An 11,516-nucleotide genomic window follows, 5' to 3' on the forward strand; every position below is an offset into this window, starting at 1 on the left:
TTTGCTTTTTTGGAGATTTATATCCGGTGAAGAAAAAGAAAAGTTTCTTCTCCAAAGGGAATTTCAATAGGATAAATAAAGATCTATGCAAACACAATTTTGGAGTTTCTAATTCCTTTGTCAGTTCAAAGACCCAGAAAAGAAAATTTTAGTAGGATTGAGTGAAGATCAATGCAGATGAAATCCTGGAGTGCTTTGGTTATGAGAAGGTGAATTGATTCAAGGTCGAGTGAAGATCTTAAAAAAAATTGCATCCTAGAGCTGTATACAACAAAAGGAGAATCATGATTTAGATATATGTTGTTTAGTAGTTGATTTAAGTTTTTAGTTTGTCGCTGATTATCTGTTATATAAAAGAACACTTTTTTGTTACAAATTATTGGAAGACTAACGAAATTTCAATGACTTACCATTGGAGAATGAATTAGGTGCAAGCGAGGACAACACAGCGAACCAATATAAATACCATTGTACTTTCTCTCTATCCACCTCTTTTAATTTTTGCATAGTTTGCATGTTATTAGGTTTTAATAGCTTTCTAGAATTTTATATTGTTAGGATTTATCATTTATAGTGGTTTAATGTTTAAGTTTAGGTTTGTGTTAGATATTGTTAACTAAATATCATTTCCGGTGATTGATTGTGAATTTTTATAATTGTTAGCCTGCTATATTACTTAATTGAATGTACTCAAATAATCTTGTTTGAATTCAAATTAGAATAGTTACCATATTGTGTTTCATATATTCATTAACAATTAATTATCATCATATTTTTATTGTTTTCATATCTACAAACATGACCAATTGCGTAATTCACTTTATAGAAAGCTTTTAAACTTCTGCTCCTGCATATTTCAAAATTATGATTTTAGTAAACTTTTTGACAAGAATTTTAATAGGGAAAGGTGTATTTAACCATTAAATCTAGATCTTTCTACTCTCATATTCAACCTAACAGTCGAGACACCAAAAAGATCAACATCTGGATAATGTGTATATCTTGCGGAAAATCTCATCTCTTGGTCAGCCAAAAGACAAACTACATTGTCTTGTTCCAGTGTGGAATATTACAGTCATGTAGTAACTTAGTCATGTTGTCTTAGGAATCTTCTTTTGAACCATATTACCCTGTCCAAAAGACCACATTAGTCTATTGTGAGGAAGTAAGTATTAATTATCTCCCCGATATCAAATAGCTCACATCTTCACTGCGAGCCTTTCACGATAACTTTTTGATGATTTTCGACTTAATCTCAACCTTCTTCAACCTCCAATTTCTATTATAAGGATGTATAAATATCTTTTATATTTAACAACTTTTATAAAAGAGAGCCGTCACTTTTCTTCTTTTTCCTTCCTCTCTCTCAAAGAGGGGTGATTTAGGATCAATTTTGATCCAAAATCACCCCTCCAAATCGTTTTTGTTTATCTATTACTTAAATAAGTGATTTTCACACCTTTTCTTTTTGTCTTTTTTGTGATTTCGTGGGTCATCGTTTGTTTTGATTTCCCATATTTCTGTGGTGTATTTTGATTTCTCGTCGTCTTTGTGCGGGTATTTTGTTTTTCCGTTTTTGTGCGGTGTTCATTTGTTTCAGGTTGAAAGATTAGTTTCGATCTAGTGCAGATTCAATTAATGACTTTGGTGCCGTCAACGCTACAGATCCGGAAGCATGAATATTTCGGACATCTCAATACAGTCAATACATTAATATTTGTAGGCATATGCAATTTGCCGTTTTATGCTATTAACATGGATGCTGTGGATTTGTTCGCAGATTCATCCTTTTTGTTTTTGGCGATTTTGAATTTGTATTGCAACGATGTACTCTATCGATTTGAATCAATGAATATCATTTATTTTCTGTAAAAAAAAAAAACTTTTATATTTAATATATATTAGTTTATATTTATTTAACAAATTAATTTAATTAATTGAGAGATTAGCGTTACGATTTAGTATCATATGAGAATGGAAGAGAGAGAAAAAATTATTGACACATAATCTGCACTATTTATTTTAAAATCTAATGGTTCAGATTTATTATCATATTCTCGTATAAAAATGTCATTCTCATATGATACGTCATATATATATATATATATATATATATATATATATATATAATAATAATAATAATAATAATAATAATAATAATAATAATAATAATAATAATAATAATAAAAAAAATAGACAAGATAAATATTCTCTTACAATTTTAAATTATTCAAATTTATAAGTCTACTAATAAATAAATACATATAAATTGTTTAATCAAAAAGTTTCTTTTTAAATATTTAAAACGAAATAAACAATTAAACTCAAGTAAGAAAACAATGGGTTGAATAAGGGTCCTCAACTATTCCCTTCATTTCAAAATGATTTTCAATTTAATTCCCTTCATTTCAAAATGATTTTCAATTTAATAAATATTTATTTTACAATAACTGTTGTGCTCATTTTTTAATATAAAAAATTATTATTTTTTCAATTGTGTCACCTGAATACTATCTGGTACACTATTTTTAACACATCTATAAAGTTAATTTAATAACAATATAATATTTTAGGATAAAATTACTATATTTTCTAACATGTGAGAAAAAAATTAAATGATAATAATTTTAAAAAAAGAAAGTAATATATAAGTTGAATTACATAACTGAATAATTAGTTTAGAATTTAATTTCTTGACGAAAGTATTTATTTATGAGGAATGCTAACAACACTCTCTTTTGAATAGTCTCTCAAACACTCATTTTTTTTATTGGTTTAATCATGTGTGGGCCCTTCACTTTGAAAATAGGTCTCAAAGAAGTAGGACTCACACATGTTTCAACCAATAAGAGAGAAAATGTTTGAGAGAGTATTAAAAAGAGAGTGTTGCTATCGTTTCTCTTTATTTATCTTTATTATTTATAATAATATATTAATGTTAATAAATTATTAATATTTATAAATCAATTATAAAAAATGAAAATAAGTGAAATGATAACAATAATAATAACAAAAGAGACTAATCAAAACCACCGGACGACTTTACAAAACAATGACATACATACAGCATAGGATTCGGCAGCTGAATGAATGTAGTAACTTAGTCATGTTGTCTTAGGAATCTTCTTTTGAACTACATTACCCTATCTCAAAGACCACATTAGTCTATTGTGATGACGTAAACCTTAATTATCTCCCCGACAATCTCATTCAACACCAACTCAATAAACATATTGAAATGAATATTCACTTTGTGCATGAGAAAATTACTTGTGGATAAGTCCGTATATTACATGTTCCTGTACGATACCAAATAGCTGACATCTTCACAACGAGCCTTCCATGACAACTTTTTGATGATTTTCGACTTAATCTTAACATCCGTCAACCTCCAATTTCTATTATAAAGATGTCTAATATCTTTTATATTTAACAACTTTTATATTTAATATATATTAATTTATATTTATTTCACAAATCAATTTAATTAACTAAGAAATTAGCGTTACGATTTAATAACGACTTATATATATATATATATATATATATATATATATATATAAAAAATAAAATAGACAAGATAAATATTCTCTTACAATTTTAAAGTATTCAAATTTATAAGTCTACTAAAAAATAAATAAATAAAAATGGTTTAATAAATATTTATTTTAAAATAAATGTTTTTCTCATTTTTTAATGTAAAAATAATTATTATTGTTTTAATTGAGTCACCTTAATACTATCTCATACACTATTTTTAACACATTTATAAAGTTAATTTAATAACAATATAATATTTTAGGATAAAATTACTATATTTTCTAACATGTGAGAAAAAAATTAAATGATAATCATTTTTAAAAAAGAAAGTAATATATATTAGTTGAGTTACATAACTGAATAATTAGTTTAGAATTTAATTTCTTAACGAAAGTATTTATTTATCTTTATTATTTATAATGATATATTAATGTTAATAAATTATTAATATTTATAAATCAATCATAAAAAATGAAAGTAAGTGAAATGATAACAATAATAACAAAAGAGACTAATCAAAACCACCGGACGACTTTACAAAACAATGACATACATACAGCATAGGATTCGGCAGCTGAATGAATGTCGTCTTTTGATACCATCTACAGATCACTTCACTTCTTACTTACTTCATTTTCCACCGCTCCAATAACCCCTCTCTCTCAATAAATACTCTCAGTACTTCAACTTTAACCTTTACTTCACACTCTCTCTTTCAAAATGGCCGAAAATAACAACTCAAACCCTACTCCTCCTCCACCGTCACCACCACCGCAACAAGAAACCGATTCATCCACCCTAACTCCCCAGCCACAGCCACAACCAGAACCACAACCAGAACCACAACCGGAACTCCCGGTAACCGACCAAAATGAACTCCCCGATCCACCACCTCAACCAACCGAATCAGAAACCGATTCAAAAGGTAACCAGTCACAAGATGTAGTAGCACCAGAACCCTCACCAGAACCCCAACCCGAACAAAATCAACAACAACAACAACTGAAGAAAATTCCAGTAAATTTAGTTTCATTCAAAGAAGAAAGCAACAAACTAAGCGATCTCTCCGATTCAGAAACAACTTCACTCAACCAACTCAAACACCTCATTACTGAATCAACCAAAGGTGAACAAGTTTCAATCTACGGCGTCCCCCTTCTCGCCGACGAACGCACCGACGTAATCCTCCTCAAATTCCTCCGCGCTCGCGACTTCAAACCGAAAGACTCCCACACAATGCTCACCAACACCCTCCAATGGCGAAAAGACTTCAACATAGACTCACTTCTGGACGAAGATCTAGGCGAGGATTTAGACAAAGTTGTTTTCATGCATGGCTTTTCAAGAGAGGCGCATCCTGTTTGTTATAATGTGTATGGTGAGTTTCAGAATAAGGAGCTTTATGATAAGACTTTCGGGAATGAGGAAAGGAGGAACAGGTTTTTGAGATGGAGGATTCAGTTTTTGGAGAAGAGTATTAGGAAGCTTGATTTTTATCCTGGTGGTGTTAACACTGTTTTTCAAGTTAATGATTTGAAAAACTCGCCGGGGCCGGCGAAAAGGGAGCTTAGACTTGCTACTAAACAGGCGCTGCAGTTGCTTCAGGATAATTATCCTGAGTTTGTTGCTAAACAGGTTCATTCATATTCCCTATTTTAGTGTTTTGATATCTATATATTATGGATGTATGTTATTATATCTATTAGAATCGATTACCATTTTAGTATGTGTTTGGATTGGTTCTGCGGTGAAAATAACTGATTGTGTGGATTGATTTGGTAAAATTGATGAAGGTAAAGTGATTTATATCGTGTAAAAATGAGTTGAACAGTAAATTTTAGTATAAAAAATCTTGTAGAGACTCAAAAGCTACAAATTCTAGCTTCAATTAGAATTGATTCTGGAAAAGTCTCGTAGAAACTCAAAAGCTACAAATCCTACCTTCAAGTAGCATCAATATTCTGGAGAGTGAAGCTGAATCAATTCTACTAGAGAGCAACCAAACATGTTATAATCAATTCTACTCATCCATAATCAATTCTAAGTGTTTCAACCGTGAAACCAAACATTATCTTAGTTGTCGAAATCTCTAAAGCACTGACACCTCTGAAAAAAGGTGTCCATGTCAGTGTCGGTGTCTGAAAGTGACACCGACACTTGTGATTAAGTCTAATTTATTCATTTTTTCAAATTATCACCGGTGTTGGCGAGTCAGGGTCGGTGTCTGTGCTTCATAGGTTGAAATTGTAGGGATCAGATAGTTTAGTCTCCAAATTCATGAAACGGCATTACTTGAAATTGAAGGTCGTTGGTTAATTTAATCCTTGAGTCATGTGACAAATTCATACATGTTGAGATGACAAATTGTTTCTTACATGTTGAGTAGCAGCATGTTTTTCAGAAACTTTATTGGTATGTATTTATGATTCGGAGGGATTAATTTGTATTTTTGTAAATTTGGAGGTTCAAGCTACTTGATTGATCTTTAGAATTTTGAGGATAAAATAGCGGTGATTCACTCGTTTATCTAATTGTTTATATGGAAAGGTGAAATTAATAGTGAGTGATGATGAAATGATGACTGATATGGTGTGTTCCTTTGTTATTCAATTTCAATTTCTAGGTTTTTATCAATGTGCCATGGTGGTATCTTGCATTCTATACGATGATCAATCCGTTCTTGACTCAGAGGACGAAGAGTAAATTTGTGTTTGCAGGCCCATCCAAGTCTCCCGACACACTTTTCAAGTTAGTGAAGTGAAAAATGAGCATTGTTAGCCACTCTTAAAATTTGAAATCTTTTTCAGATTTCGCTCTTTGGTTTGTTTGTTAGGTTATGATTTGTGAACTCACTTTCTATATTTCTGTGAAATTGATTAGGTATATTTCTCCTGAGCAAGTGCCAGTTCAGTATGGTGGCCTGAGTGTTGATTTTTGTGATTGCAACCCGGATTTCAGCATTAACGATCCCACCACGGAAATTCCTGTAAAGCCAACCACTAAGCAAACCGTCGAAATTGCTATATACGAGGTGTGTTTTCATACATCTTTTGTCTCTTGTTCTAACTACGCAAGACTCTATCATGCTACTATAAATATCTCAGTGAATTGTTGTGTGATCTGCAGAAATGCATTATTGTCTGGGAGTTGCGTGTGGTGGGCTGGGAAGTTAGTTACAGTGCTGAATTCAAACCTGATGCTGAGGATAGATATGCAGTTATTATACAGAAGGCTACAAAGATGGCCCCTAGCGATGAACCAGTAGTTTCCAACAGCTTTAAAGTCGGTGAACTAGGAAAATTGCTCCTCACTGTCGACAATCCTACCTTGAAAAAGAAGAGGCTTCTTTACAGGTTCAAGATAAAACCCTACTCTGATTAAGAGAAAATCGTCTCTAGTCTCTCGAGTTTCAAATGGTTTTCTATATATGAAGGAAATAGAGCTTGACGAGTAAGAAGTATGTGTGTCATAATTAGTTCCGCCCATTATTCATCTATAGTTTTGGTCTTGATTTGTTTGCATATGGTTTTCTCTGGTTTTTGTTGTATCTAATACTTTATTTATTGCTAGAAAACATTATATAGCTAGTCTAAATTTGTTGATTTTTATTTAATTTTATTTTCTGGTGTTAAACAATGTCAAGGGGGAGAGTAGTAGCACATGGATTTGGAAATGATGTTGGTTTGATATTATGTGTACTAGCAAAATTATCTTTTTTGATAGAAATAGTTTATGCATAAGCACTTAATTAGGTGGTTTATTGAAACATCACATTTTTGTGCCCATCCAATGAGAAACTCTCTTATGTTTGCATTACACACTGATCCCAATTTCAAAGTAAAGTTGAGGGTTTGGTATGCAGTCAACATCTTGTTCAAAAGTTTCTCTAGTTTGGTGTTTGGTTCAACTATAAGCAAAACTTTTGCCATTTTTTCAATTTATTAATATAATTTTTTATTTGATATTCATTTTATTTTCTAAACTTGTGATTGGTAAGTACTAGTCTCAGTTGAACATTGCACAAACATGATGTGTTGTAGGGGTGCTCAAAACCAAACCAACCCAATAGAAAACCGCAAACCAAACCAAACCAAACCGAAACCGCAAAAAACCGCATTTAGTTCGGATTAGTTTGGGTCATCTTTTAATAAAACCGCACGGTTCGGTTCGGTTTGCGGTTTGTATTTTGTAAGCCGAACCAAACCGAATCAAACCGCATTATGTTACAACCTAACTTTTACTTAACTCACATCCAACCCAAACTTAAATGTATTATACCTTAGCCTTATGATTAAGAACAATTTTCTCGTCCTTACACATATGATTTTAGTCCCGATCTTTTCAAATCTCTAATAGTATTATCGCGCCTTCTTTGCCACATACATCTTTCCTCTTTTTTCTATAATCTCTACTCTCTTATATTCTTTCTTTTTTACCTTCTTATTTTTATGCAAATGTTCCCTATTTCAGTTTCATTTTTATCGCACATCTTCTTCTCTAATCTCTCAACTCTTTTATTTTTTTGTTTCATTTCTAATAATTTTTATATTGTTTTATACTATTATTTTATGTTTATTATTTAACTTTTGTCTAATTTAATTTTTACATATTAAATAGAAAGTTGTTGTCAAAACATGACGAGTTTTGTTGTTATTTGATAGTGTATGAATGTCTAAATACAAAGTTATGTTGTCATCTATATGTATGTATTGTTCAATAAAATATTTGTAAAAAACCGAACCGAACCAAGCCGCATTAGTTTGGTTTGGTTTGGTTCGGATTTTTTTTAAAAGCCAACCGAACCAAACCAAACCGCACGATTTTTTCTCTTGCGGTTCGGATGATTTTTTTCGTCAAAACCGCCCAAACCGCACCGCGATCACCCCTAATGTGTTGTCTTTTTTGTTTGTACATTGATCTCCATTTGATTCTTCTATTGTTTTTTATGTTATTTACCTGTGGGGACTTGTAGCTGGCTGAGAATATTAGCTCTATTCCTCATAATGTGACCCTATTCTTGCTAGCTAGCCAATCTAAATTAGGCAACATCGACCGGCATTTGAAAATCATTCCGGACCCCAAACAAAAACCAAGACCACCTTTCAAAATTAGAGGGTTAAGGTTTCGCTCGTCCTCTCAGCTGAGACTATGACTTGATTGGTGTCCGTCTGACATAAAGACTCTTGAATGTGTTTTTGAAAAAGGATGTTTTGTGTGATGTTAACTATATACCTCCCTGAGTTTTAAAATTTTCTTCTAATCTTTTATTAACTTGTAAAGAAGAACATTTTAAAATTGAGGAATTAGGTTGACTTGCACAAGAGAAAGATAGTTGAATATGTTAATGATGTTTTGGGTTGTCTATTTAGGAATGAATTTAGTGTTAATAACAATGATGTTTTAGGTTGTCTATTTAGGAATGAATTTAGTGTTGGCAACAATGCTCTCCTATAATGGCAATGTTTATTGAGATTCAATATATTTAAAATAATTGATTAAAAATTATTATAATATTTGATTATGGTCATTTGAAATTGGTTGTAATTCTTAATTGAGTTGATGTTTGAAATTAATGTAATATTGTGTCTAAGTTATCTCCTCATAATCTTGTGTTGGATTGTCAATGTTTATATAATTAAAACTTATTGAATTACAACACGGGTTGACCAATTTATGTATCAACATGTGTTATAAAATATGAGCAACCAATTTGTTCAATTAGACAACCTTTGATGTAAAAATCTTCAAGTTGAGAATTAACCACCTCTTTAAATTCAACAACCATTTTGGTTTAATTTGTTTATCAACACTTATTTACAATCATAATATATCACCAATCTTACTTTAAAAGATGACATCAACATTATATGAAAATCTATCATTAACATTACATCAAAATATGATATCATTGTCATAACAAAAAATTAAAACAAAAGTTGTGGCATAATTGGTAAACATTAGATCAAATAATAACACCAACATTAATGTAACATAAAGTCTAAACACATTAAGGTTGACTTTAAATAGTCTTTGAAATTTTTGAGGATGTCATATTTTCCTTGCAACTCGTTTTGTAAATGTTGTAGCATGTTGTGTTTGTGGCTATGTTGATGTTGCAACATGTTGGATTTTTTAAGTTGTGTTGATATTGCATCATGGTGTTGGTCCAAATTGTGTAGCTATGGCACATGGTGCATTTACTTCCAAGTTTTGAACTTTAATCTCAACTATGTTTCCTCTTTTTTTCATTTCTTCATTTCTAATGCATCTTTGTTTCTTTTTTTTCTTTGGCCTCCCTTGTTGTCTTTTTATAGGCGATGTTTGAAAGTCTCTGAATTTGATCTTGGTTCACAAAAGTTCACAATTTGCTGAAAAAATCATGTGACCGTAATAAGCTTCATAACACTTTAGTAGTCATGAAATTGATCAATATCCAATGCCTTATCCCTTATGTAGTAAATGATGTGACTCACATGGTGTAAATAAGACATTCAAATCTACTATCCATCAAAGAAAATCCTAATCTATACTAAAATAAGGAGAAACACGAGAAATTTAATATAACTCTCAAAAGAGAACATAAACTATTGTATAAGAGAAGTCAAAAAAAGTCAAACTTTATGATAAAACTTATGCATATTTATGAAGTGAATGCGGTTCTTTATTTGTTGTGTTCTTTTGCCAAACACTAATCGACAATTGGTGAAATGTGGATAATAGCGTCTTAATAGTTTGATTTAGGTTTCTGAGTCTCTTTGTGAGAATGAGAGAAATGCTATTGTGCACCATTATAAATTAGAATAAATCATATAAAAAAATGCTATCGAAAGAAATATTAAATTAGTAAAATTTAACAATTTTTATCAAAACTTAACTAAAAGAACCACGTTGACCAACAAATATTCAGTTTGGTCCTTTTTATAAAAGAACTTTTTAATTATATTGACTAATCAATATATTTGAACTATATAAATCCAATATACTAGTATTAATTATTTAATATATGTAGAATGTAATTTTTCTTAAAATAAGTATTTCTTCTGTTCCATATTATAAGAGAAATTTTATTTTTAAATTTATTGAATAATTAATGTATCTGATCTATACATAGATTAAATACATTAATTATTCAATAAATTTTAAAAATAAATTTCTCTTATAACATGAGATATGGAGGGAATATGTATTTAAAAAACATAATATTAATATTTATTAAATAAAAAATATTATAAAATAAATTCAGAAACTAAGCATCTAATTAAAATAATTTTTTAAAGATAAACTAGAAACACGTCTCTAAACAAATGTTAGAAAACCTATCAATTTTGTGTTTAGTGCAAGAAATGATTGAAAGTGTTACAAGAGAAGTAGTACTAGATGCTTTACAGTTGGAAAGGCATGAACATGACTACTCAATTGTTGAACAAAAAGTAGCTAATCTGTCCTTAGTTGTAGGTCCATTTCCTTCTAGTAGGACAAGCGGTGTTTGTTTAGACACTTTCTCTCTCTTGTAAGCAATTATTAAGGTGGAGAAATGTCTCAAATAGATCCTACAATATCCACCCCACGTTATCACTAAACCACATGTAAGTATAATTACTTTATTAAATAATGTTTTAATTATTTAATAATCTTATCTCAAGTATCCACTAATTTATTCATAACAACTTGTGGTTGGTCTTGTTAAGCTTCAAGCTTTCTCCATAATGAGGAGTAGAAAGAAGAAGAAAGAGAGAATAGAATTGTTATTACTCATCATCATGAAACTACTACAAGCTGAGTTACACTCTATATATACAACATTATGCTATAATAGAATTGTAACAACCTAACTAACTGAAAATCTGAAAACAGTTAAGTTGGTTGTATGCATGGAGTAGCATGGTAACTATCATGTGACTCTTCTATCTTAACAGCCCCCCTCAAGCTGGAGTGAATATCAATCATTCCAAGCTTGGACTGTAGATTGATGAAAG

The 11,516-nt window shown here is 30.5% G+C and overlaps 1 protein-coding gene across 1 annotated transcript; it reads left to right on the forward strand.

The window, feature by feature from the left end:
- The first annotated feature begins 4,088 nt into the window (after window positions 1-4,088).
- On the forward strand, window positions 4,089-7,232 carry LOC131640303 (patellin-3-like). The gene is made up of 4 exons (XM_058910716.1): window positions 4,089-5,175; window positions 6,164-6,288; window positions 6,421-6,571; window positions 6,667-7,232. The coding sequence occupies exons 1-4, from the start codon at window positions 4,261-4,263 to the stop codon at window positions 6,919-6,921; spliced, it is 1,446 nt and encodes a 481-aa protein (XP_058766699.1). The 5' UTR covers window positions 4,089-4,260; the 3' UTR covers window positions 6,922-7,232.
- Window positions 7,233-11,516: the final 4,284 nt, after the last annotated feature.

This window comes from Vicia villosa, unplaced genomic scaffold (genome assembly GCF_029867415.1).
Source record: "Vicia villosa cultivar HV-30 ecotype Madison, WI unplaced genomic scaffold, Vvil1.0 ctg.003033F_1_1, whole genome shotgun sequence".
NCBI classification, from domain to species: Eukaryota; Viridiplantae; Streptophyta; class Magnoliopsida; order Fabales; family Fabaceae; genus Vicia; species Vicia villosa.

Excerpts from the sequence above, each read along its gene's own strand:
- LOC131640303 (XM_058910716.1), top strand. The coding sequence starts at position 4,261 with ATGGCCGAAAATAACAACTCAAACCCTACTCCTCCTCCACCGTCACCA. Across the intron at positions 5,176-6,163 it reads CTGAGTTTGTTGCTAAACAG|GTTTTTATCAATGTGCCATG; the intron begins GTTCATTCATAT and ends TTCAATTTCTAG. Across the intron at positions 6,289-6,420 it reads TCTCCCGACACACTTTTCAA|GTATATTTCTCCTGAGCAAG; the intron begins GTTAGTGAAGTG and ends GAAATTGATTAG.